Source organism: Podarcis melisellensis, assembly GCF_964234715.1.
Source record: "Podarcis melisellensis genome assembly, chromosome: 11".
Lineage (NCBI taxonomy): Eukaryota > Metazoa > Chordata > Lepidosauria > Squamata > Lacertidae > Podarcis > Podarcis melisellensis.
The window spans coordinates 20,006,311-20,034,176 of NC_138543.1; the positions used below are offsets into that span (position 1 = coordinate 20,006,311).

The 27,866-nt window shown below is 39.6% G+C and overlaps 2 protein-coding genes and 1 long non-coding RNA gene across 5 annotated transcripts in view; 2 read left to right on the top strand and 1 right to left on the bottom strand.

Annotated features, from left to right (window-relative positions):
- The window catches only part of LOC309380672, a 13,661-nt gene extending 11,880 nt beyond the window's left edge, over nt 1-1,781 (top strand). The window contains exon 3 of the long non-coding RNA XR_014173010.1: nt 1,699-1,781. This is a non-coding gene — a long non-coding RNA (uncharacterized lncRNA). The remainder of the gene's footprint in view (nt 1-1,698) is intronic.
- AP3S1 (adaptor related protein complex 3 subunit sigma 1) lies at nt 826-24,446 on the bottom strand. 3 transcript variants are annotated; one of them, XM_081930815.1, is made up of 7 exons: nt 23,572-23,825; nt 20,035-20,126; nt 18,438-18,549; nt 15,221-15,292; nt 12,040-12,147; nt 9,462-9,503; nt 1,139-1,373 (listed from the first exon to the last, which is right to left on the bottom strand). In XM_081930815.1, exons 1-6 carry the CDS (start codon nt 23,638-23,640, stop codon nt 9,468-9,470), a joined length of 489 nt encoding a protein of 162 aa, XP_081786941.1. In that variant the 5' UTR covers nt 23,641-23,825; the 3' UTR covers nt 1,139-1,373; nt 9,462-9,467. The 3 variants fall into 3 exon arrangements, with proteins under 3 accessions (XP_081786940.1, XP_081786939.1, XP_081786941.1); XM_081930814.1 differs by lacking the exons at nt 9,462-9,503; nt 23,572-23,825 and adding an exon at nt 24,320-24,446 and having other exon boundaries at nt 826-1,373; XM_081930813.1 differs by lacking the exon at nt 9,462-9,503 and having other exon boundaries at nt 826-1,373.
- ATG12 (autophagy related 12) lies at nt 23,896-27,834 on the top strand. The gene is made up of 4 exons (XM_081930830.1): nt 23,896-24,178; nt 24,953-25,089; nt 26,318-26,380; nt 27,133-27,834. Exons 1-4 carry the CDS (start codon nt 23,980-23,982, stop codon nt 27,190-27,192), a joined length of 459 nt encoding a protein of 152 aa, XP_081786956.1. The 5' UTR covers nt 23,896-23,979; the 3' UTR covers nt 27,193-27,834.
- Nucleotides 27,835-27,866: the final 32 nt, after the last annotated feature.

The following is a 27,866-nucleotide window of genomic DNA, read 5'->3' on the forward strand; positions in this document are numbered from 1 at the left end:
GATTACATGGGTGTGGAAAGAAAAAGGCAAGAGCTTTCATTAGGTCCTTGCATGCAATAAAAATCCAGCCAAGAAGCTTTATTTGAAACAGGCTCAGAGAACTCTGAATTTTAAGAATCTTAAGCTTCTTTCCAAATAAGTATGTTTGTCACTTTTCGGTTTGGCTAACCAGATACAAAAGCTATTTAGTTGTTTTTTAAAAAAATCCCAACCCTTAATGCATCTATAGTTATTTCATTTTAAGGAAAAAATTATGAAAAGGAGGTTCCAGAGTCCTATTAAATATCAGGCTCCAGGGTGTTTTCCTTTACTGTTCTCTGTTACTTAAAAGTTCTCTGGCTGCCAGTGTAAGTGATGTTGCACTAGTGTAAAGGCAAGAGTAATGATTGTACAATGCAGCAGCTGTGCTAGTGAAAGCTTGTGCAACAGGAAGTATTGGGGCTACAGCAATCTGTTACGCAGCCAGCCACAAGAACCATGCTGGCTTCCTGTGCCTCCTCTCGTGTAAGACATTTTGCTACTGCAACTAGTATACTGCTAAGGAACTTTAATTTAGCACTACACTGAATTCTTCCTTACACTTCACAATTGCAAATGGTTTATATGATCCAATTTTAATGCAGTTTGATATTATGTGCTGTTATTACTGTAGGAACCCAGATTCTGCAACCAAACTTCTACACTGAATTTAAGTCAGGATTTCTGACTGAAAACTAGCATATCTGTGGTCAGAGTTCATCTCAAGTGACATATACACTAGACTTTAAGGTTAATACTGTATGGAAGAGTCATTTATTGCTATCCACAAAGGTAACAAACAAATGATTGCAGTCCACATAGTTATGACTTTATTTAAAAAGCAAGAGAAGATACAGCTGAATTGCTTTCATGCGACATTTAAATCAGGATCTTAAATAACTTGAAGGAATGTATACAGGACTGCTGTACTAATTACAGAGCTTAGTCTATACAAAAAAACATGTCATACAAAGTAAATAAACAGTTTGAATTATTTTTCCAGAACATTATATGCTTGCTTTAGATGGGCACAGGAATTTTATTTGGAAATCACAAACCACCCACTCTCTTTAAATTCACTAAGCAAAGCACAATCAACTTCACATAATTTTATAAAGGATTTCTACAGGGTAACATGACCTTTTATTTAAACAGCAAAACAGTGGTTTGGTAAACATTTGCGATCAACTTCTATTTCTTCTTCATTTTTACCTGGAGTGCACAATTTATTTAAAAGAGGGAAGGTTTGGCACTTTTATACTGATGTCACCAATATTTATATTTCTTGGGATCTCTGGAAGATTCATATTCTTTACAGCTGACACAGCCCGGGCTGGGGCTCCTGCTAAACCAGCCTGCATACAGAAGAAAAAGATATCACTAAGATGGCGCACATTACACTCAGTCGCATACCACAAGGATGACTTTATTACCATAAATAATTATACACAGACACCAAGACTCGAGATTAGAAAAACCAGATGGTATTTTGGATTGGAATGAAATGGACTACTCTGAAGTATTTAACGAGAAAAAAAGCAGTTCACACAAACTCTAAAACATGGTTAACACGTGCAATGGCGACTTGATGGAAAAAATTAATGTAGAGTCTGTAAAACAACCAGATTGAGGTTAATAAAAGTTAAAGCTCATGCTGTCTTTGATTTTTACTGTTTCCAGGCATTGCAGCACGCAACCTGCACCAGTGTTCTGACACCTTCAGTTGGTGACCATTCTTGATAATCAGCCATTTTTTATTGGTTTGTATTACCTCTAATATGTTTATTTCTCTTATGGCTTTAGCATTTAATCAAATGCTGAAAACTAAAATCATATGCAAAAAATATGAAGAATCTTTACACTGATTTTATATCTAATCATTCATTTAGTAGTACTGAATAATGAATGACCTCTATATCTTTTTTCCATTCCACCTCACTTCAAAGGCTATGGGGACGTTCCAAGAATGAAATCCAAAACACTTAAAAAACAAGAGCCTGCCTGCTACATGGCTGTTGATCCTTCAAAAGAACATAGGCTTACACTAAATAATTGATTTTGGCAACTCGGATGCTAAATATAAACATGACTGGTCCCTCCCATCCCTGACTTATTGGGTCTTCCCTTTCCATTTGTAAGGTTTAGAGAAAAATGCTCCTGAGCCAAGACTTCTGGGTTCAACATAATTTATCTATGAAGGAAAAATCCCTGTGTTCAGAATTATTATCCACACAGAAGACAACTAGTTACAACCGATCTTTAAACAAATACATTAGGGATTAAAACTAAGCAACTACGTTCGGGATAGACTGACAACATAAAGGTTGCTGCTCCAATGTGTGCAAAAGTTGTCTGTATGATTCTGGGGTTATTACTACCTGTAGCCTGCCTTCTTGCAAAATATGCAAGAAATCCTCTCCATTTCTAGAAACGTATTATATACACATTACCCATGCTGTTTAAGGGATGCAGATTTTGGAAACTTTGCCATTATATCTGCATAGCTCCCCCAACTGCATCTTGGTATTTCAAACTAGTAAATTCAAGAGCAAGCCAGGGTTATGGAGGACTGCCAGTTACTTCAAAGAAAACTGTTAAGACTTAAATATTCAAATCACTATTGCGGTGCATTGTTCTTTAAGAGAAATGTACAAAATGCTTGCCAGCACAGATGAATGAATTTAATTAACCAAGATGTTTATGTCTTGCAGTCCTGCTTTACAAGGCTAGGCTTAACTCTTGCATACTTTGATTCACAAATGAACATTAATACTCACATAAATTTGCCTAACTACGTTCTTAATTTTAAGCTTCCACACTCCCTTGAAGTTAATCCAGGGTAGAGAACAATTCCTTCTGGCAGAGTACTTTCCAGGTTCACACCAAGCTGTTCTGTGACGTAGTACAGGCAAGCCAGTATACTTCTTGCCTGGAAGGTTGGCTTAACATTTTGCTTCATACACTAGTCTACTGCATTCTTCCTTTAGACATGGAGAAGCTGCTTACTGCAGAAGCACCCTTAGTCAAGGGCTTTTGTTAGGCACTGTAGGGGCCATGAAAGAAACTTTGCCTATGTTAATTTAAATGTATAATTGCTTCTGGGATATTAAGATGGTGGGTCTCAGTAGCATTACAGTGTCCCTAGCTGTGCTATAAGCATTTTGTTTAAGGGTTTAGGCTTCGCCTGGCCTTCATTAGAGCTACCTAAAATATAGGGCTACTGTGTTTTTGTCTAGTACAAGCATTTGTTCATATCAGAAGTTCACTACTTTCAAAAAGCTTGTTAAATGATCACCGGAACCATTATCCTCTTAATCTGAAATATTTCTAAATACAGTGGTACCTTGGGTTAAGAACTTAATTCATCCTGGAGGTCTGTTCTTAACCTGAAACTGTTCTTAACCTGAAGCACCACTTTAGCTAATGGGGCCTCCTGCCGCCGCCGCACGATTTATGTTCTCATCCTGAGGTTAAATTCTTAATCTGAAGCACTATTTCTGGGTTAGCGGAGTCTGTAACCTGAAGTGTATGTAATCTGAAGCATATGTAACCTGAGGTACCACTGTACCCTTTAAGTATTTATACAATGGAACAAAAACTATTTCAAACTCCAGCAATCTTTTCACAAGGAAATATATCTGAAATGTGTTACAACCTACATGACATATGCCAACCAAGCATGCTTGAACACAAGCCCCACTGAGTTCTATGAGTCTTATTTCTGAGTATGCTTGGGATCAGAATGGCAGCAAAGGAAAAAAAAAATCCACCTGTTTCATCTTCTGCCATTAAATTCTTTCTCCAAATCCAACCTTATACCCAACTCCACTAAATACTCAATTTGGCAATAATGTTTAGTCATTACTAGTATCCCTTGCAAAAATGCATGAAAGTCACATTATACTGCCCAAATTTCAACAGGGATGGATACGGGGGAAGACAGCATTCCTAATCTAGTTAACCTTTAACTGACTGTCACCCAACAAAATCCAGTCAGTGCTTTTTTTAACAACTGACACTTCTGGTCTTCTCCTTCCCAACACACACTTTTACGTTCACACACTTTTAAGAGAAAGGGCTTAGCTTCCAAAATTAGGAAGCTTGAACCAGGATTTATATGTGGTTTTATTACAAAGCTGCAAAAAGGCAAAATAATAATAAATGCTGACTTAATTGTTGAAAATACAATTAGGGCACCAAATTAGCAAAAAAAGAAATATAATACGCCATAGGTATTTACCGCTAAGTTAAATTCTACCAAGTTAAATATCGCTTACTCCCAAGTATGCATGCACAAAATTGCAGCCTTAGAGCAGAAGATAACTTCACATAAAAGCTCCTGCAATTTTTCAAAGTTCCTTTCAACTGAATTGGGGGCGGGAGGTTAGAAAGGCTAGAATTATTACACATGTTCACCTATTGAATCGGAATGTTTAAGACAGGTTAGCTTAAGCAGGTACCATATTGGAAAACCAGGACATACCCTTGTGAACTGGCCAGAACCCTGGAATCTGAATATAATCACATGAAAATATGCATAACTTCTGATAATCCCTCAAAATTCTTCCAGGTATTTCTTTTGTTGTTGTGTATTTTGTATTCTCATTTTGTATTTTTCTGCTGTGAACCACACTGGGATCTTCAAATGAAGAGCAGAATACAAATTTATTTATTTATTTATTTGTTTATTTATTTTTTATATCAAAAGCAGAAGAAATGTAGTTGTAAACAGGCTCTCTGGCAATGCTTATTTGCTCACAAGTCCTAAATCTTGTGATAGCCTCATCTAATGGCTGATTAAGCCCTGGCAAACTCATGATTTTCCACCTATAAATGGTCTAAATTAGATAACTGCTGTAACATGCATCCACTCACATGTTCTCAGCCTTGGGATTTCATGGAATCAAAAGTATGCAGATATGGCCTTAAGTAATTTATTATTATTAATTATTATTATTATTATTATTATTATTATTATTATTATTATTATTATTAATACCCTGCCTATCTGGCTGGGTTTCCACAGTCACTCTGGGCGGCTCCCAACAGAATTAAAAGCACAATAGAACATCAAACATTAAATGCTTCCCTAAGTCTAAGACTGAAGATGCAGGAAACTTCAAACAGAGCAATTTTGCCTCCCAAAGTCTTGGGGACAAAGTGCCTATGAACTGAAAGTCAGGAGTAGGCAGAGCTCAGTGAGTTTTTTTTTTAAAAAAAACCAACCTATTTCTTAGGGAGAGGGATGGGTTAAAAATTACAGGCATTCAAAGGCCAGGTGGAACAGGAGATTACATTCCAAGATCAGATGCCTAGGAAATGAACATAACTTCATAAGCAGCTTTTGTAAATTTGGGTTATACATTAGAGCTAGAATGAGCAGAGATGCTCACTGGATGTTTCGGTGCAGAACTTGATGGCATGATATCATTTGCAAAGTGGCACCATTTTTGTGCTCTGCCAGGCCTGCCAATGTCCATTACAAACACTGGACTAGTGTGTGAACTCCTCCCTTGCCCTGGGAACTCCTTCATATCCAGCCAGTTAGTTGAATTGATTTAATGTGAAAGACCCTGGCACCCCACTTCAAAACAGCATACAACAGGAAACACACATTTCTAGCTTTATGTTGGTTAACATGACAGCTTTTTTATTCCTTTTTTTATTCCTGTCAAACATTCCGGTATCCTTCCAACCTACTTTACTTTGAACAGAAAAAGAAAAAAAAAACCTCTTTTAACCAACCTGAAACTGTTGTTATTAACCTCATAAAAACACTCTTCTACACCAAAAATAATGAAGTCATTTGGGAATGTCAGTATTCATGTATACCACAACTGGCTACCATCTATTAAAGACACCAACTTTGTTTTATATGATTTCCATAAGCAGACCTTAGGGGGGGAAATATGTACATTTGGGGTTATTCCCATCCATAAATGCTGGGCAGATGCCAGAACAGACAAGACAACATATTCACCCTTACACCACTATAAGAGAAGAGGACCAGGACCTTATATTTAATTTGGTGAATTGACATCTGCCAATTTAAACTAGAATGCTGGATTTAACATACATCACTTTAAGCATGGGATACAGGTCACACAGTACTTCTGAGACAATGTGAACAGTTTTGGAATAATGTTTATAAATACTTGGGTGCTTTACCTAAAACACATCAAATATTGGGAACGAATTACAGAAGATGGTGGCAAACATGCATTTCTTTTTGTGAGCCCATCCAGTTCACATAAGACAGATGGGATGGTGTCTGTCAAAGGAAAGGGAGCTTAGGGAGACCTGTTTATTCATCTTACCTCCTAAACCCATTCCCGTCTCACTCCTGATATCAGAGCTGGAAAGGGAGTGGCTAGAGAAATGAAGGCAGATGAGGCACAAAGGAAGGATTCAGCACCCTTCATGTGTGTGCTCCTTTTACTGCTAAGGACAGATTGTATACCCCGACTACACATTTATGTTTAAGCATTTCCACAGAGTTTCAGAAGTACAGTATGAACTTACAGACAGCTCAAATTGCAACTAACCAGGCAACACATTCCCCCAGCTGCTTTATAATCTCAAATTAAATGAGCACACAGCAGTTTGGCATTTCAGTTCTTCGTCAAAAGCCACTGGATAGACACAGAACTTAAAATACTGGCCTGTGGCTATAAACTGAGCACGGTAAAAAGGCTGAGGTGACACAATTAAGTACACTCACCCAGTTCACACAACTAGGAAAGCCATTTCCCTTTCAGCAGAAAATATAGAACTTTCAGGACACTATTTAGTAATATGGAAGTTGTGCATTTTTTTCATCTTTTGTAGCACATTACATGCGTTTAATTAACATCAAAAGTGTGGAACGATGATCACTTTAAATATGTATTATCCCCAGAATAGGAGGATTCTATCAGCTACCTTCCAAGACTTCCTTGGAAGACATATGGACAGGTTAGCGTCCCAAGAGCTTGTGCTCATTATAAAAGGGGAGTCCTTTTATATGCACCTTTCTTGGAAATGACTCCTCCCACATGTTTGAAACTTGGATATCACAGCTGCTGGTGTTCTGCATTAACCCTTCTTCCCAGAACAAGTATGATTCAAAGCAGCAGGGTTATGAATAGGATGGAAGGATGCACTACAGAATATAAAAGAATGGTCATGTTCTCTTCTCATGAGGTTAAATAAATGAACAGAATTAGAGAAAAAACAAAATGAAGTCTGCAAGTATATCAAAATGCCAAACAGATAGAAGACTTAGACATACTCTTGGAAATTTCAAGCACTTGGATCACAGCGATAGTAATGGATGGGCATGGTTTTTTAAAATTTTGTTTGTTTGTCATCTCCTTTAAAAATTGCCAGACCCAAAAATAAAAAACAGAACATATACAAGCAGAAAGTAAAATAGAGCAATACTACATAAAAAGAAAACACACACTAATTAAAACCCCTTTTCTTAATTGTGGAATGTTTTTTTGTGGTTTGGGGGGAATTAAACCAAACTGAACTGGCTGGATTACTTATTATCTAAATTATGCTTTACAATATATAAAATTCTTCCATGATTTTGGTCACTTTTAGGTTGAATCCTGTCCAACATAGCCACTTTAAGCCATTGCTCCCACCCACAGTTTAACTGAATGACACATTTAGCTACTTATGACATTTTAAAATTAGCTAAGAACCAGTTCTATAGAGAATTTTCATCTCCTAAAACAATTAGAACAAATATCTGAAGTTTCCTTTCAAATATAATACTGGTACAAGTAAGATATCATAATAGGATTTTACTTGTAACCAACAGGGTCAAGGGTCCACCTGACATTTAGTGTATACAGAACTATGATTGCAGCTTTTTTTCTTCTCTTATAAAGTCTACCCAGAAATATCTCCCTCCTGAAGCTTATTGTGTGCAGATTTCCCTTTCTGTGGAAGTTATTTCAATTCACTGAGTTCTAAAAAAAGATTCTCATCATTTGTACATTATTACTCTGACTGGTTTTTAATTTCCCCAAGTTTTGACGGCTTGAAATTTCTTTTAAATTTTTAGTTCTCAAAAACGTAGGACTCATAGAATTGTATAGTTGGAAGGGACCCCAAGGGTCATCTAGTCCAACCCCCTGCAATGCAGGAATCATAGACTATCTCTATGTAAATTAAAATAATACAAATTAGTTGCACTATGTTTGCAATATGTACCATTACAGCTCAATTCGACTGGCAGTGGATCTATTTATTTAATTCATGCATCCATCCACAATACAGTGTGGGGTTGATTTTTGTTTCCTGAATCTCAGCTACCTTTTAAAAACACGCACTTCTAAGATTCATTTTTTGCATTAGCTTGAAAATACACAAGCAGCTAATTGTGAAAGCTTCATCTGGTAGCACTTCATCTCTAACACTATTACCTCACAAGTTAAAAATGGAAAATTCCTTCCTTGAAGCATCACACTTACTTAAGAAGAACATTCTGACCATGGACTGTGGCTTACCCACCTCCTTCCTGCTGCAGTCCCCTAAAAGTCATTCCCAAGGGTCAGACAACCCTCTAGGATAGTTCTCAATGCCACATGATGGCAGAAATCCAAGACACCATCTGCAAGTGTGAGCAGAAGCTCCACTAAATTCAAACCCTACCCTTGGGATTATCCATGCTTCCACACCAATAGAGTGTATTCTGCAAAACTTAAAATATTCAATTTGTATTACTGCATTTGTAACTGGGGATCAATAGTCCTTGCAAGCTTTTTTTAAGCAATTGGAAGTGGTTTATGAGATGATGTGCTGCTACTCTGCCTCCTTTCCAGAGTATGAAGTCCTTGTGGCATTCTCCATGTTTAAGTGTTACATCACCAGTGATGTTAATTATAACTGAGGAAAGCCAGGGTTCCTCTTTATCCAGAATTTTAAATCAGCCCAGAACCTTAGTTTCAGATTCTCATTCAGAAGAAAGCCTAAACAGCCTTACTTAATAGCTGACCTAAGAGTTATGTTATGGTTAAGTCAGATGGTAAAACCCATGCTCCAGAAGGAACAAATGGGAGCAGAGAAGAGGAAACACACAACCCTGATTTCTGCTTCTGATTGCCTAAGCAATTAGAAGCATTACGTTTGCACTAGCACAATCAGATTGCTTTGTAATGTGAGCATAAAATAATAAAGCTACATTAAGAAAAAATTATAAATTCTAAAGTTGAACACTAATGAAAGGGGAAAGTGAAAATAAAAATATATGAAGTCAATGACAATCTAGTAAATACACTACAGGCAATAAAAGATGAGGGAAACTAGCACAAAAAGTAGGCTACAAAGACTAATATGGGTTTATCAACACATAATTTTTGAGTCTGGCCTAATTTAGTTATTGCCTTTGACATCATTTTGCTTTCCCTTTATTTTATAGAAGCACATTTTTTTCTGAAAATTGGCAATACCTGGATCTACCTGTCCTGTCTGGGAGACTGAAAGATAAAGGTCTGTAAAGAGAAGAATGGAAAGAACTAGAAAAGATCAGGTGGTTTGGAAAAAATGAGGAGTGACTTAAACGACCAAATTTACACCCAGCTGAACACTGCAAGTACACCACAAGTATCCCAGTTTTTATATAGGACACCTTCCATGTCACTGATAGTGCCTGACAAATCCTTATCCTAAACTCTCTTACCAAAGGCTTGAATGAAGTCTTACTAACTTTTGGAGTGAATGGCATGACTTCTGCTTCTGTGAACAGGTATCAGAAACTAACAGCTAACATTGTTTATAGCTTGCAAAGAGAGAAGCAGAAGGTGCTGTTGTTCCATATCCTGCCCTACAAATTCAGCTGACAAACATTATCATGTTTTTAAAAATCATTGATTTCCAAGGCAATAATGCACCCATTTACTCTGGAACAGCCTTATTCACTCGTAACAAAACCATCCGGGGGAAATGGGCCGTGCAGTGGAGGCTAAACTCTCTAAAAGCTGAACAAACTTCACACTGCTTTGGATTGTCTTCCAAGTTCTGTGCTAGGAAGATTAAATCTACAGCTTCCGGAACTAATTCTGTTCACTTTTGGAAAATGAGCTTTGTACACCAATTGAGATAAACAAATAGGTGAACTCGTGACTTGGATCCAAAGAGCCACATGCAGTGCTCTGAGCACACGCCAGGGCTTTCCCTTCCGCCTATTCCCACTGCAATTCACACTTCCTAAAAATGCACCCAAGGGTCAGAGGACACTCTGGAATAGCATGGGGTGCTGGAGCTGAGAGGAATCACACACACACACACCCTGCACGCAAGCAGAAGGGGCACTTTGGATCAAAGCGAATATTTTGGATTAGTTGAAGTAAGAGTTGATATGTTAACAAATAGATCTTCAAAAGAATATACCAAGTAGCATAAAAAGGACCAATTATTCTCTCCAGAGATTATGTTGCCTTTTTTAATCCACTCTTTTAATTGGTGTTGTAACAAGAAGTGGTTCTAAGTGAAGATAAAGCCACTATGATCTAATTACTTTTCCATTATTTACCTGTCAAGTTTTATACAGAAAATAGAAGCTGAGTAGATGAAACAAGGGAAATTGAGGTTAAACTTGTCCACTTCACTTAAATGGCCTGCTTCGAGAGAATTAATTATTTGACGGTCCAAGTTACAGATCAATAATTTAAACCTTGGCTTTTGTTTTAAACTGTGCTTCAGAAAAGCATAAACAACTTTTTAGGCAAGTTCTCTTGAACCATCTGTAGAAACTCAGTTCTGCATAATTTAAAGTCAGATTCTAGTTTTTACTGATTAGATCTTTGCTGATATTCTTGCACTAGCATAGTGCCATGCATTGTTTCATGACCTACCAAATTTCTGTGCTTCTCAGCCAATGCTCTACTGCTCATGTTAAATGTACGTAAGATAGGCAAAGGGACGGAGAATGTCCAACCAGATTGCAAAAGCTATGTGAAGGGTCAATACAAACTGCTAGGAAACTCACCTCTCAATTTTATGAGCAAACTAGTTGCAAAATGAGTTTCATTTGTAGGTAACACAAGGATAATGTGTGCCATACCTGTTTACATACAAAAGACTAAGAATTGAAACTAGATGAGACATTAAATGCATGACTGAAGCTATTTGCCCTGGAAAGGAAGGGATTTGCCCTCATAGCAACTTTCCTCCTCCAGTAGTGGGGGAGTGGGGAGGAACAGCATGGGGAAAGCATTAAAGCGATGCTCTCCAGGATGGATTTTAAAAAATAATAATTTAAAAAGACCGAAATGCAGTCATTTAGCTTGACTATAAGAATTCCTGGGTTGTTTTTTTCAGTTTATGCTTTTATATTCCCAGATCATTATTTGTGGGAAAGGCAAAATACCATATCAATTTCTAGGTGCCCATTGGTTTAACACTCTGGTTGTGTAACTCCAGACATACTGGCTTACATTGTTGGGAAGGAAAAGAAATCGTTCCTAGGATGAAGTGGTGCTAGATGTCAAATTCACCAAGTTCTAGAGTGTGGAACTATATAGCACTTTAGAATCTAGGATTAGCCATGCTAATCTGTTTCTTGCTCGAGCCTCTTTGGCCACTTTGGCCACAGTGACCCTCCAGATGAACTGGCACCAGTTCATGGTCAGAGATCATGGAAGCTGCAGTTCAGTTGCATCTGGAGGGATGGAGGTTAGCAATCTCTAGCATCACATTTTATTAACAGGTTTCATTTCTGTTTAACATGCACACACCCTTCAATAGGGCGTTCTAAAAAATCAACACAAAATTAAGCCTTGACTGAAGGAAGCTCAGAAATGTTTCGATACACAGATGCCAATGGCAGATGGGAGATCAGTAGAAGGAAAAGGGGGTGTTCAGCTATTTCAGCAATCAACAAAGGCTTTAACATGCTACATACTAAATGCTTATTTGTAACAGTATATGCAGCTAAGTATAAGGCAATACTAAACAATACATGACAGTTTCAAATCATGCAAGTTGTGCGACCATGCTCCAATTGGCTTCAATTCTTTCCATTCTTACCTCAGACTTTTCCAATTTATTTTGAGCATCAATCTGGGTGACAATTTCATTCATATTTGTCTCCAAAACCATTCCGCCCATCACCATTTCAGCCAAAATATTATGGACCTTAAAAAAAAAATGACAAAAGAAACAAAGGCAAGCAAATTAATCAAATATTATTGTGGAGAGGCTGGTGAAATGTGGGCTGGACGAGGAAACTATTAGGCAGATTTGTAGCCGACTGTCTGACCGAACCCAAAAAGTGCTCACTAATGGTCCCTCATCATCCTGGAAAAAAGTGGCAAATGGGTTACCATGGGGTTCTGTCCTGGGCCGTTGTTGTTCAATGTCTTTATAAACAATTAGGACAAAGAAACTGAGGTGATGCTAATCAAATTTGCAGGCGACACCAAACTGGGAGGGGTAGGCCTTGCCACTGATGACAGAACTGGGTTTCAGGATGACCTTGATAAGAAGGAGAACTGGGCCCAACCTAACAAAACGAATTTCAACAGAGACAAACGTATGGTTCTTCACTTAGGCAAGAAGAACCAGCTTCACAAATAGAAGAATCATAGAGGTGAAAGAGACCCTGAGGATCATCAAGTCCAACTGGCTGCAATATGCTGTTGTCCCAAAGGATACTGACAAGCTGGAACATGTGCAGAGAAGGGAACTAAAACGATAAAAGGTCTGGAAACCAAACTTTATGAGGAACAGTTGAGGTAACCGAGTATGTTTCACGCAGTAAAGAGAAGACTAAGAGGAGATATGATAGCCATCTTCAAACATCTAAAGGGCTGTCACATGGAGGGTGGAGCAAGCTTGTTTTCTCCTGCTCTGGAGGGTAGGACTCGAACCAATGGATTAAGTTACAAGAAAGGATATTCTGACTCAACATCAGGAAGAACTTTCTGACAGTAAGAGCTGTTTGACAGTGGAACAGACTCCTACAAGAGGTGGTGGACTCTCCTTCCTTGGTGGTTTTTAAGCAGAGGTTGGATGGCATCTGTCATGCATTATCTAGTTGACATTCCTGCATTGCAGGGGTTAGGCTCTTAAATTCCTTTCTTCTTTGTAAAATTAGTAACATAGCAAACATTTAAGTTAGAGCTGTAACACCGGTTGCTCATAAGATGCAGCTAAAATATTATGGACTTAATCTTAACAACCCATAGAAAACGTGTGATTGCCAGATCATCCAACAGAAAACTGCACACCTCCTTTATGAGGCCCTTCAAATAAATATTGTTTGCAAGTGTTGCATAAAGATTACATATTGATGCCTATATATCCTATGTTTACCAGCTTTCCATACTGGATATTTCTTCCTCATCTATAAAAGCTTCCACGTTTGCAGAACACTGTCAGCACACGTTTTTAACTCGTAACACAATGTAAAGTAGAACTGATTTTTTAAAAAATAAAATACTATCCTCCAGTTCAGGGAGCAGCCGCATTGAAAATTTTCCAGTAAAATGAGACATGGGGTCTCACAGTTGTATAGTACAAAAATATTTGAAATTAAATCACTAAAATCAAGAACCTTCAGGTGCTTTGGCTGCAGGCTAACATACATTGCATGCAGCTGAATAATTTTTTGCAGTTACCAATATTTCAGGTATTGTATCTGCTTCAAGCATTACTGTGCAACATATGCAACTACTCTGGCATTTCAAATGCATTATAGGCAAGTCCCCATTGCAGCCCGTGCGTACTTGATACATACACCATTTTTGACACTGCAAGGGGGCAGGGCGGAACTCAATCCCTGTGTAAATGGGGAGCTGCCTGTATATAAGTTACACAGAACATTCCAGGACAATGATTTCCAGTGAGGGCTCTGTGCGCTGAAGTTGCGCAAATCAGGGTAAGTACACTTAGTTTACATGATTTATCCCAATAGCTGTTTTTCTGCCTATTTCAAAATACCTCGGCAAGGAACAGATTTGCAGAAATCAACAAAAGAGGGAAGGCATAAGCCATTGGGGAATAAGACTTAGCCTAGGAAGCAAAGAAATATCAGATTGCTCAGAAATCACATCACTGAAAACATTTCAGCTGCAGGGTGGAAGAGTGTTTAAAAAAACATTCTTAAAAATTGGAAGGGCAATTTTTTTCATCCTCCTTCAAACCCAGATGTAGAGACAAATTAGCAATTGTTAGTAAGGAGGAATACTTCCCATAGGAAAAAGGTGGGAGGAGCTGGCTAGTCTTCATAAACAGACATTTACTGTTCTAGTACACATCTAATTTCTTGGAAGAAGTAACAATAGCCTCAGAGGAACTATAAGAGGTGTCAAACAGTGAAGCCGGAGGGTGGGGGAAAATTCCCTATACAAGGGAGCAAGTTCAGTTCAGGCACTCAGAAAAGTTGTTTTCTAGTATCTTTAACCAACTGCCTTTCCACTGCAAGTTATTATAAACTTGGCAGTGCAGATACAAGTCATGCTCATGTGGAAGAAATCTTGACAATCATTAAAAGCAATTTTATGTTCTTTACAGAAACTTCTGGCCTGTTGTTTCTTTCCCTAATGGAAGAATTAAGCAGCTTATTCCCTCCACTGCCTCATTCTCTCAACAAGCATCAAGCGGCTCGACAACTTGGGGGGTGGGGGAGAGGAGTGGGGCAAGTACTTTTAAGTTTTCAACCCACACAATTTTCTTATAATTTTTTTTTGTTTTCACTGCCTAAGCAATATGTTCTTCTCTGTATGGAAAATTAACTTCCCATGGACAATACACTAGCCTGAGTCATGCTTTTCTGCAGCTACCAGATAGGAAAACGTCAAAAGCAACTTACAATTCTGAATTAAGACTATATGCCAAGGGAATCAAGGGGTTTTCTGTATACCACCAGTTTTTTCTTTATAGCACTACTGTATGCATTTTTAAGTCTCAGAAGTTAAGTCTGCAGTATTCAAGGCAAGGAAACCATGTGTAGGATAGCAGATCAGTAAAATGGAGGTCAGGAGGTTTGACTTGACAAAAGCAATACTGCAAATATGTTTTCGAAAATACATGTGAATTTTACTATTCATTTCTCAGGGTATATTTATTCAGTTAAAAAGTGACTAGCTAATATAAAATGACATTTGAACAAGGAAAGGGACTGTTTACCATTCTGACAGATACAAGAATGTGATTTTCTGGTCAACAGAATACTTTGAATTCATGTTACAGCAGCTCACCACACTACCTTATCCACATGGAAAATTAAATCCAGTTCACAGACATTCTCAAAGCACTTGTCTAGCGTTTCTACGAATACCTGTGGGGAGAAAAATTGCAAGGGGTCAAAGTTTTATAGCTACTCCATCATTCCATTATGGACAAACTGTAAATGTGGAAATCAGAACACAGAAGACCATCAAGAATTATGGAGGTTTAATGTATCTGTATAACATGTAGGGTTAACACAGCAGATTCTCTTGGCAGATCCCAAGTACATTATTGAAGATCAAACTTCACTAATGTGACAGCTTGACATTCCTTTTCCTTAGTCAAATATAGCACGCTTCAAACAAAATTCACACTTTATTACTTTAAATATTTCACACTGTGTCTGTTACTATGGTCTGAAAGCTTTACTATCAAATTTTTGTGGCACAGTTTATACAGACATGCTGAAATGCTTAACCTGACAACAACAAAACAGATCTGAGCATGGACTAACCGATTTAACATTTAGTCTCATCTGCCCAAAGAGAGAGGCATTGCCTGAACATCGCATTAAAATTTCTAGACAGTTGCTTTATTATCTGCTAAAGCTACAGCCATTTGCAGTATACAAGCAGCACCCTCATACTGCTTCAATTTAGGAGCTATGATGTTCTGCCACAAACACGCAGTAATGCACGCAGATTAATCCATTTAAAAGGAGACAGAAACTTACTTTAATTCATGACTAAGTAAGGCTATTACTAAAAGCAGCATTTATACTGACTATATACAACCAAAACATATAAAAATGTTCTGGGAAAGAGCAACAGAGTTCATTAAAGCTAGACATTTGCCTCAACTGGACTCCCAAACATAAGGGAACAATTTTAGGTAGAAAATATTTTCCCCTGAAATCACTAAATGTCTCCTAGTGGACCAGGGTGGCACCTATCAAAATGATTTTCTTCCTGCTTTCAAATATTGCCGTTTTAAATTTTGCCAGAATGTTTTAATAGTAAGAAATACAAACCTTCAGTACAAGGGGAAAGCAGTGAGGGGAAAAATGCATTATATATGCACCAAAAAGAGGAAGTTGGGGTTACCAAGCTTCAAGGTATATTACAACTAGGGCTTTCTTTCAGCCAGAACTTGCCAGAACTCAGTTCCGGCACCTTTCAGGTGAGTGCCATTGCTATTATAAGAAAACAAGGGAGGTGTTTATGGTGAGTTCTGGCACCTCTGTTTCTAGAAAAATAGCACTGATTACATTCCTTTCAATTAAAACAATCTAGATAAATAGAAATGATCGTATGATCCCCTAGAGTTCAGTGGAACTTTACTTCATTCTCTATTGCTATAAACTCTTATTTCTATCAGTTAAACCATCTGCACTGACAGGCTGCATGAACCATTTTTAGGAGCTACACTGTAGACCTGGAAGTAATGGGTTAAGGTTTTAGTTTTGCCCATCAACAACACTGCCCTTGCTTCCTTTCCTAGTTTACCCCCAGCTTTCAGCCTCACCAAATTTAAGCATTTTGAAGCATTATGGGAGCAGGGATATATGGCATGACGGATTAAGCCCATCCTGAGGATTATCCTAGAATGCATCTCATATATGAAAAGTCCTAGACTTTCCTTTCTAAGTAAGTACAATAGGTTACCCAGTACAGCTGTATACGGATTTTTCCTGAGAGACACCCATAAATATATTTATAAAGTGAACAAATTTCTGAACTCAAGCGTACTGAATGGATTCTCTTTGCTAACAAAATATTAAAATTAATAAAAATATGTTTGTACAAGGTTACATAGCATCATAACATGAGCACTCTGGGGGTTTTTTGGGGGGGAGGGTTGCTGCTGTTCTTTTTGTATCTTTATTTTAGATTTTGTTGTGATTTATGTGAAGATTATTCAGTTTGGTTTTGTATTTTTAAATGTTTTATTTATTGTTTATGACTACTTTCGTTATGTTATAGTTATTCTTATTAAATTTCTATACTAACCTTCATCCAAAGATCACAGGGTGGTTTACAATGTCAGAACACAAAAATACATACCATAATGACCAAAAAATCCCTAACATCCTGCCCTAAACAGACAGTTTAAAAGACCATAGGTTGTTTAGTAAGTCCAAGACCTGGGAATGTTTTTGCTTGGTACCTAAAAATATGTAATGAAGGCGCCAGGCAAGCTTCCCTGGGTATGTATTACAACCAAAATTTCCAGAGTCATTTCAAACTTTCAAACTTGGACAATGAGTGCCACACCACAGCTAGCCTTTTGGTTTGCTGAGGTAGGACACCCTCTTGTGGAACAAAATGGAATGCGTCCCTTCTTTAACTAATTAAAATTAAGCATAAAAAGTGGCATTTTAGCCTGATAACAGCTCTGCAGGCTGAAAACAGGCTTGCAAACAGTGAGCAATATAGCATTTACTTGTTTTCCGTGTCCTCCCACTGTAGCCACATCACCAGAATGGTCCTGACTTACGATTGTATTTATCAAAACGTAGCCGTTACACATCCTGTACTGCTGACTTCTTATATATCTAACACATTTCTAAAGAATAAGCATGCAGCACAATTCTATATATGTTTATTCAGAAGTACATTCCACTAAGTTCAGTAGGCCTTACTCCCAAGCATGCACACAGTTGCCTTAGGAATAGGTTTGAGAAATTACAAAAACACACACCACTTGATTACCACAGATTACATATGTACACAAAATGAATAGCAAGAGAAACACTTTCAGAAATGGTTATTTTTGCATATCATGAAAACCTAGTGCCTCATTTCCAGGGGAAATATATTTTATTTTCCAAGCTGTTGTTACATGCAGGCAATATTTTGCTCTAAGAGTGGTTCTCCAGAGCCAATCCAATCCAAGTGAGCTTCTGTTCAAAGTAAGAAACTTAGCTCCCAATCAGCTTCCTAGCACCAATACTGGAAGCAAAACATACAATAGTGTGGCCACTGTTAATAATTTCCTCCTCATACAAGTATTAATACTTAGTATTGAGAAATATTGTCAGTATTATTATATAGAGGCATGTCAAGCCTTACAGGCAAGCAAATACACAGGTCAGTTTAGACAATAGTTCACCCAAAATAATTTTAGCGGAATAAACACTTATCTCATTACCTTACATCTAATGATGGACATTGTAGATTTATTTCTCCATTAGTAGATAAAATAAAGAAAAACAACAGGACAAAAACATACAAAATCCTCTATAAATTACTTACTTGTATTAAATCTAAAATGCCAAGTTCACTTTCTGAAGAATCAACACAGAAGACAAAGTACAATGTGGCATAATGTCGGTATATCAATTTGTTGTCAGATCCACCTATTAATCTAAAACAAAACAAGATCAACATTAACAATTAACTGCAACATTCCAAGTTGCCTTTGTTAGCAGCTACAACATTTTTTAAAATAGCAGATAAAATTGGGGACCGCTCCCCCTAGTGGTGCAGCAATAAAACTGCTAGCACATTGCAAAGCTTAACCAGGGTCCAGTATGGTCCCAAATTTGATAGGGAACTGTGTCGAGACTGTGTGTGTTCTGCATTGCAGGGGGTTGGACTAGATGACCCTTGAGATCCCTTCCAATTCTATGATACCTGCAAGACTGCCTTACTCCATATATGGCCACTCAGCCACTTCAATCTGGATAACTAGAGCTGTTACAAATGCCACGTAACACACATTCTGCACTTCTAAGAAATCTATATTTTAGTGTGGCAGCACCCACACTTTGGAACTCCCTGCTTGTTGACATGGGGCAAGTATATTCCCTGTAGTCTTTTCAACACCTGCTACAAACATTTTACTTTAGGCAAGCCTACCCAGACATGCATCCATGTCATGTGTTTTAATCTGGTTTTAGCTTGCTGTTGAGTTTAATGATTTTTTGCATGTTTTTGAATATTTGTTCTTGATTTCTTTTACTGATAATTGTATTGGGTATTTTGGTAAACCACTCTGATGGTTTTATTACAATCAAACAGTATATACATGTTGTCAAATAAATAAAACACATTAAAGTCAAAACCATTTAAATCAGTAGGCTCCTCATAATAAAGACTCTATCATATAAAATGTATAAACATTGTAATGTACAATACAACAGATAATGTACAAACATCGACCTACGCTGGTACTGAAAAGGGTAACTACCCAAATGAACAACAACGCCAGATAAGAATGTATATATGCCTTCTTCTAAAGCTGCTTTTGCCAGTTCAGGCAAAACAGAAAGCTACAGCTAAGGAGAGACTTACTGGATTACGTTGGGTATATGCAAAGGGACAGGCAAACAAAAGGACCATTCATATCTCAGTGTATTAAGCTGAGAGTGGTGGTCCTAATGCAACAACATGTGCTTGCTAACAAGGTAAGGGACCTTGAATCCTAGAAGATCTGCACCTGGGTTTAGCTGGCTAATCAAAGCCATCTCCCAGAGTGTGGCTGCTGCTGCATGCTGACAGCTTCTAGGAATCACCGGTGAGAGCTGAGTGCAAGATGGGGACCAAAGATGGAGAAACTGCCCCAGAAAGAGCACATGTACCCCACCAGAGACATTACCCTTCCTCTAACACTCCATACACCCCTATGACACCAGTGACAATTCTGGCCACCATCAAATAAGTAAGCATCACAGCAGAATATGCACATTGTCTTCCAAGCCTAAACATTTTACAGGAAATGTCATAGGTTTTGATGTTGGACTTGTACAAAATCAAAATAACGTTGATATGCCAAGTCTTCAAAGTGGGACACTTTTCACCACCTTCATATTTTATTTTAACAACTGTGAATACAATTCAGGATACTTACAAGCCACCTTCTAGGAAATTACAGACATTTTCATCGCGTTTTGAGACTAAATGAAATGTTTCTCTGATAATTTGTTGCTGTGTATCTTCACTCTGGGAAGGAAAAGAGACTTGGGTAGTTAAACAATCTATATTTCTAAATACAGTTGGATAACATAAGCACTGCTCCATCCCTATCCAGTACTATGTTCTCTAAGTAACAATTTTGGTGCAACATTTTAGGAGGGATATATAATGTATATACACACCCACACACGCAAACACACCCTTGGTACTGTTCCATACCACACATTGTTTCAGAAATAGACAAAATATCAACATACAGAAATATCTCCCTCCTAGTGCAAGAGAAAATAAGTTATTATTCTGAATGGGTAATACAGAAATGCTGAAACTGATTTCTTCGGGGGGGGGGGGATTCAACTAGCATCTCCAATTTTGCTTTGTGGCAAGAGTAGCATTTAAACTAAATTATTTATTACACACAAACTGATCCAATTCCAGTAAATCACTACATTAAAACTAGTATATTTTGCACAGCCACATTTTTTTCCATTTCTAATTCATTATCAGAGTTTTGTGGCACCTTATGAACTGACTAATTATAATAACATCAACTTTCAATAAATTTGTTTGTCTAAGGTGCCACAAAACTCTTAAGGTTGTTGTCATTGCAAAACGCTACCACAGCTATCCCTCTAGTTTAACTCTCAAAGCTGAGTGACTACCTAAACAGAGATTCATCCTCTGAAGCATAGTCAAATCATCATGTCAAGCAAGATGCTGTGCACAAAGACAGACACAAACATCAGATTTGTACCTAGCCCCTTAAACTTTCACAAGGTGCAGTTAAAAATCCTTCTTGGCAAGTTTTTTGCACTTACTTCACCTAAGCTGTTCTGTAACTCTACCACATTACAATATTTCTATATTAGCACAACACAAGAAACGAGCTTTGCTTATGCAAATAAATACCTTTTCGCAGTATTTAAAAGTGACTAAAAAAAATAAGAACTTTCGGAGTTACTAAGGATGGTGGCTCTGCAATTTTTATACAGCATAGTTCTCATCCTATCCTTCTCCCCTCTGACAATCACCAAGTAAAGGAACCAACTCAGAGTCACTTTGGGTTGACATGTAACAACTTTTCTACAAGTACACTTCTTCGTATTAAAAAAACCCGGGCAAATACACCATCATGAATAGCAAATGTACATGAGTTTCAATGTGCAAACACAGCACAAACAGAATGACCACAAGTACAAAATAGACTTAAGGATACTCAAAATTTTCTGATTGGAAATGGTAGCACCATGTTTCCTCTTGTCATACGGAAAGCAATCTTTAAAAGTGACATACCCTACACATTTCTGTCCTGCTAACAAACATCCAGTTTTTAGTACCTTTTCTGTCTGTGTGTATTTAATAGTGCCAAACACTACAAACTTTGAATTCCTAACTGTTCAGGATCAATACCAACCATAACCCCAAAGCCTGTCTGAGTATCACATGTCACTAATTAGAAGGAAGCATCAGCTAACAGGCAACATAAGAACTCTTCTGCATCAAACAATAATCACCTGCTTCTCATCTTACCCACTAAAATACCGTTAGAGCTGCCATCCTCCTATCCATCCTGCTCAGCCCAATGTGCTGAAATACAGCAAAACAACCTCCTGTGCCACCAACATTTATCTTTCTTCACCATTACTATTCAATCTCCCATTGTTGTTGCTGCTGTAGTTGGCATCTGTCTGTCTCAAGAGACAATGGAGTTCACCTCCGGGGGCAAAGTCAAACCGCTGGGTAGCAGCACTGAAGTGATCTCCCAGGGGCACAAGCCTGGACAGTGTGTATGGAGGTTCTGGGTCACCCATATAACAAGACTCCCCTCTCTCGGCCTCTCTGATGTGGTCCAAAGGAAAGCAGAGCAATACAAAGGACTTGTGTTTGGCCTCTGGACTGCCTGCGGATCCATGGGCAACAGCTATGGAACATTCCTTGCCTCTTCAGTCCTGCAGTATGGCTACAAGGTGGATTGCTGTTTCCCTTACATGGACTAAGACTAGTCTTGATATGCAGAACTGAAAAGCATAGGTGGAGCTCATTTTAGGGACAACACTGTCCCCGGTGTCATCTAATATCTAAATGAAACCACTGGTTGGGTTGTTCATGGTGGGCAGTTGCAACTCTGGTGATGGCAATGTCTGTTTTGCACAGGACATTAGGAGAGGAGTCAGGGTGAAACTAGGCTTTATTTCACCCGGGTCAAAGACCTATCTTGGCACCCCCCATGCACATTTGTGTACACACACAGGCTGGGAGCCTCAATGGCACCCCTCTGGAGACTTTACTAGGGGCAAAAAAAAAAACCCAGTTAGCCCCCCTCCCCTCCATAGCTAAGGCACTGGGAGGGGTGTTACCTCTAGTGGGTGACACATCATGCTCTTATATCTGCATTAAAAAGAAGGCACTTGTCACAGACCTGGAGAGCCACTGCTGTTGTCACGAGCCAGATGACCCGGTGACCTAACTTCTCACAAGGCATGCTTGCGATGGTGGGTTATTACGAGCCAGCAATTCTTCAGCCCCTGGAGGCCAGGATATGGTCGGCAGGTGATGCAGAGCACAGGAGCCAACTTATAGGGACTGAGGCCCCTTTGCAACCTACCCCCCAAGTGGATGAGCATTGCCATTCCAATGGTGTGTGGGTGCCACGTCATATGAGGCAGGGCTTACCCGCTCACCCCCACCTCCCCATTATCTTATTCAAGTTGGCCCAGTGCCAACACCGGGGGGGGGGGGGAGAAGAAATGCCAAGAAGAGAGTGAGAGAACCAGGGCCGGATTTAGGTTTGATGAGGCCCTAAGCTACTGAAGGTAATGGGGCCCTTTGTATGTCCAGCTGTCCTATGTCAACAACAAATTGTCGCTGCTTTTTGTGTTGAATATATGCTATATGGTAATTTATGGACCTAATAAGTATCTAAACCGTACATAACAAAATATGTATTTTATCAAAGTAGTTGATATAGAAATGAGCAAACCAGTGATATTTTAGGGAGCAGGTTAGCAGGCGGGGCCCATTACTTACACCATAGGAGCCTACACAACACAAAACACTGTTGCTGTATGTAGGTTTTATTTTATTTGATTTTAATCTTATATTTTGGAAATGTACATTCAGGTTTTTTTTCTTTAATTTTTTTGGGGGGAGGCAAGAGAGTGGGGCACTAAGCTATAGCTTGTTTAGCTTAAATCCGGCACAGAGAACATGTGCAGAGTGCTTTCCCTGAAAGTAAGCCATAGGGGAAGAGAGGAATATATGTCTCTCTGGACTGGAGCCGCCAGAGCGAAGGGCGCCTCCTGAGGGAAAAGAGCACCTGCCTCGCGGCGCCAAGGGAACCGGCGGCGCCAAGGGAACCGACGGCGCCCCACCCCATTCGCAAGGAGCCCCCCCCCCCGCCACACAGCCACGCCACCGCGTCCGGCCCGCTCGCCCGCCCGCCCCTTCCTCTCCTCTCCTCGCCCCCACTCACATAGCGCTGGTAGAACTTGGAGAGCCGCGGCTTGCCGTGGTTGTTGAATATCAGGATGGCTTTAATCATGGTGAGGGAGGAGCAGCAGCTGCTGCTGAGGAGCCGAAGGAGAGAGGCGGTGGGGGGGGGGAGAGGCGGTCTGCGCCTCCCCCAGTCCGAGGCCCGCGACTCCGGCCCCCTCAAAACCCGCCTCTACCGAAAGACACCACAGGCGCTAGAACCGCTCCTCGCTCATGTGACGAGATTAGAAGGGGGAAGGGGACGGGGAAGAGAAACGGTCATCTGACTGACGCGAAGTACGAGGACGGAAGCGCGCGAGGGACAAAACGGCGGCGCGGTCACGTGCCCCCGACAGGAGCCTATGAAAGCGAGCGCCGCTGGGGCTGCTGCTTCCGCTGTTTCGTTGCTATGTCGGAGCTGGGCGAGGAGCAGGAGCAGCCCGGTGCTGCCGCCGCCCCTTTCCCACCTCAGGAGGGCGGCCGGGGTGAAGGGGGCGAAGATGCCCCGGAGGGCGGGGCCGGGCCCACGTTGGGGGTGCTGGAGTCGGCTCCCGCTTCGGCCGTTTCCCCGGTGACCGAGGAGCCTGCGGGAGACGCCAGGAAGAAAAGTAAACGGGCGGGTCGCGAAAGGAAGGGAGGGAGGGTCGTATTGGTCGCCCGAGGCAGGTATCGCAGGCCTCCCTGAAGGGCTGAGGGCTCACGCTGTGCTGTCAAGTTTCTGAAAGGTCCCGATCCGTTGTCCCGCTTACCTGCCAGTTGTGCTTCCGTTGATCTTGCTCTGCGCCCCAGGCCTCCATGAATCAAATGATTTCTTCTGGTTCCCCACCAATAAACGACACCCGTATTAATAAATATTATTGTATATATACGTGGGTGTAGCCAGGATTGGGAGCTGCCCATTGTGGCTGGGGAAACCCAGCCAGATGGGCGGGGTATAAATAATAAATTATTATTAGAATTTTAGTTACGTTAGGGGTGGGTAGGACACCCACCTCCCTCTGGCTCTGTCTAGCAGATTCAGACAGAAACGTCTCAACAATAGTTGTTTTAAATTACTTTCTTTTGACCCCATATGTTCAGAAAAATCTCAAAATCTTTACAATTTCTACTTTTAGTTAAGTCTTTTTATTTATTTACTTGCTTTGGGGACACAGCTTTTCTCCCCAGCTGCACCCATGTATGTATATCCTGCTGTACCTCAAGGGCTCAGCAGCAGTATATTAAGTATATAAATTCTACCATTATAAGATTTTTGCAAATTATTCTGTTGCATTTCTCCTTATCTGTTTCCTACATTTTATTGATTTTCTTTCAGTATATTTCAGTGACATATTCTGCTGTGTTTCTATTTGTTCTCATTTGCAATGTTCTCTGCTTTCTAGTTGATGTTTTGCTCAAGGCTGTTGGGGATACCCCTATAATGAAAACCAAGAAATGGGCAGTAGAGAGAACGCGCACAATCCAAGCCCTTATTGACTTCATCAAAAAGTTTCTCAAACTAGTGGCCTCAGAACAGCTGGTATGTGATGTCCTCACTTCCCTAATTAGGAATATAAGAGCCATCGGTAAGAGCTGAATCAGAGTAGGATGTTGCTGGGAAGCTTACAAGTAGGAATTGAAGGCACCAAATATTCCCTCTAGTTTGTCCCCACCTATCTCCAAAATATATACTTGATGAGTTCTGAGTCCCCAAATCTATTTGGAAGTTTACTACCATGCACATGGGCAAGCTTTTCCAAGGTTATTTCTCATAGAAGTAGAATAATGGCTTTAGATATTTTCAATTACCTCTATCGGTTTCATTAAATCTAGGCAGAGCTGAGATCCTGAGTGGATGTAACTTGAAACTAAATGTAATGTGGGCATCTTCAAGTGAATGATTGAGGTTCCAGGTATATATTTATGCTGTTGTCAAAAATGACAAAAGACAGAGAAATATAGAAGCTATTAAACTTAAAACTAAGAAAAAATAGATGTTAGATCAAATGGTTGTATGGGTGCAAAAGTAGCCACATGTTATATACTGGCAGTGGTTTTAGTTCACAAATGCTAACCCAGTTCTGAAATTATTGTTGTGTTGAAACTGAATATTTTAATATTGAATCACTACTCACAATGTTTGATCAAGAGCCATGAACACTAAACATAGTTGGACTCATATCCAATCTAGCTTTCCTGCAAAGCTTTAACAAATAGCCACTTAGCAACTATCGATAAAGGAGCTTTGGTTGTGTCCAAGCAGTTATCCTGATGGCAAGTTGTCTTTTCTTTCACTCCTGTTACCAAAGGACTTCAAGTAGCTATGAGCTGGAGGAGGAGCAAACTCCTGTCAACTCTTAAGTCCTCAGGCCAGTAAATATGGGTAGGCTGGCTTCCTCCTTTGTACAATAAAACTAATGGACCTATTCCTCATAGTGGTGCAGCAATAAAACTGCTAGCACATTTGCAAAGCTTAGCAGGGCCCAGTATAGTTTAAATTGGATGGGAAAACATGTCAAGGTCCTTGCCTTTGCAGGACTAGATGACCCTCTAGAGTCCCTTCCAACTTGACAATTCCATGATTCTTGGGTTCTTCACCCTTGTTGAACCTTCACTTACAGCTGGCTGTAGACTGTTCTTCTCTTAGCCCTGTAATTGCAGTGACAGGATGCTGAGGTAATACGGGAAAGAATATTGTCTGATAAAAGTTTTCTGTTTAAACAGAGTAATTTCCTCTAAAACTTACCAAGTATCTCTTTCTCATACAGTTTATTTATGTGAATCAGTCTTTTGCTCCTTCACCAGACCAGGAAGTTGGAACACTATATGAGGTAATTCACAGCTTCTAAGTATTTCCTTTTCTCTTCTTTGCATTAGAAACTAAGGCAGGCATAGGCAAACTCGGCCCTCCAGATGTTTTAGGACTACAACTCCCATCATCCCTAGTTAACAGGACCAGTGGTCAAGGATGATGGTAATTATAGTCCCAAACTTATGGAGGGCCGAGTTTGCCTATGCTTGAACTAAGGGCACCATTCAATTGTTTGGATAAGGCAAAGGTTGCCCTGCCCAGAACAACTTCACCGGCACAGAGCTCTCTGTTCCACCCACTAAAAGGACAGTCCTACTAGTATCAATCCATAAAAGGGTATTCCAGAGGAGGAGGGAATGTGGCTGAGCCAGCCTGGAATCCATTAGCCAGCTCTACTGACATGATTTGGTGGCCTTTGGGCCCAATGAAGGGTGCAGTGCTTTACCAGCTTCAGGCTGGCATAGCCCAGAGCAGGCTTTTACCTGCCCTTCCAAATGCAGCAGTGGTTCAGTGAGTCTCACTGCCTGCTCTGGAGTCTGGATTGCTCTGTAAGATGTTTCATTTTGATTACCATTTCACTCCATGTCTGCTGTAGCAAATGCAGCATGTAACTTTCAAAGTATGTTGTCAACAGGTGGCAGCATTTCACAAGAAACCTTCAGTAGAATGTTGACACTTTATGTATTAGGCTGTATAATTGCAACCCAACAGTTTATAGGTTTAATTAAATATTGAATTTGTTTAACTCCTCTGTTTCTTGTTCTGTTGCAGTGTTTTGGAAGTGATGGCAAGCTTGTACTGCATTATTGTAAATCTCAGGCCTGGGGATGAATTAGGAGCTACAAGTGCTTGGGATTCTTAGAAAATGAATGGGCTATAAAGATCTTCAGAAACATTCCCCAGGGACAAACTGAAGAAATGTCTGCATTGTTACCCATGGAGTTCACTTTATTCTCCCTATTTTCTCTACTTGTCAGTATAGGAGATAAATACAAGAACTACGCAGCCTCCCGGCTTCCATTTTCTTCATTTGATCACTTGCTTTGTGCAAATAATTGTGTGTGTGCCATCTGTACAGCTGAGCTGCCTGTCCTTGCTCGAGAACTTGTTCTGAAAGGATACTATCTCCTGACTTGGAGAGTACATGGATCATTATTTCATCAGGCTGCTTGGAAGTTTACAGCCTCCCTTTTAGGATATTTATTGTAGATGGGCAGCTGAAGTATCTGTATATGCATAAAATACGTTACATTTTCTTATGACTATTTGTTTTAAACACAGTTGCTGGGATTTAACTTTGGAATCTGTAGTCCCAAAGAGACTTTTGGATGGTGTTTCTCAAGCAGCAGCCCTCCCAACTAATCTCCTTCCTTCCCCTTGTTCACTACACAACAAAGTATATACAATGAAATGCAGAAATATAAATGTAGGAATATTGGGCAGCTTTGAGAATAAAGGTTATCATTTAACAAATTATGAGTTTATTGTTATTGCTTGTTTGTAGA

Excerpts from the sequence above, each read along its gene's own strand:
- AP3S1 (XM_081930813.1), bottom strand. The coding sequence starts at position 23,640 with ATGATTAAAGCCATCCTGATATTCAACAACCACGGCAAGCCGCGGCTC. Across the intron at positions 15,293-18,437 it reads GCATTTTAGATTTAATACAA|GTATTCGTAGAAACGCTAGA; the intron begins GTAAGTAATTTA and ends TTCTCCCCACAG. Across the intron at positions 12,148-15,220 it reads TAATTTTCCATGTGGATAAG|GTCCATAATATTTTGGCTGA; the intron begins GTAGTGTGGTGA and ends TTTTTTTTTAAG.
- ATG12 (XM_081930830.1), top strand. The coding sequence starts at position 23,980 with ATGTCGGAGCTGGGCGAGGAGCAGGAGCAGCCCGGTGCTGCCGCCGCC. Across the intron at positions 25,090-26,317 it reads TAGTGGCCTCAGAACAGCTG|TTTATTTATGTGAATCAGTC; the intron begins GTATGTGATGTC and ends TTTCTCATACAG. Across the intron at positions 26,381-27,132 it reads AAGTTGGAACACTATATGAG|TGTTTTGGAAGTGATGGCAA; the intron begins GTAATTCACAGC and ends GTTCTGTTGCAG.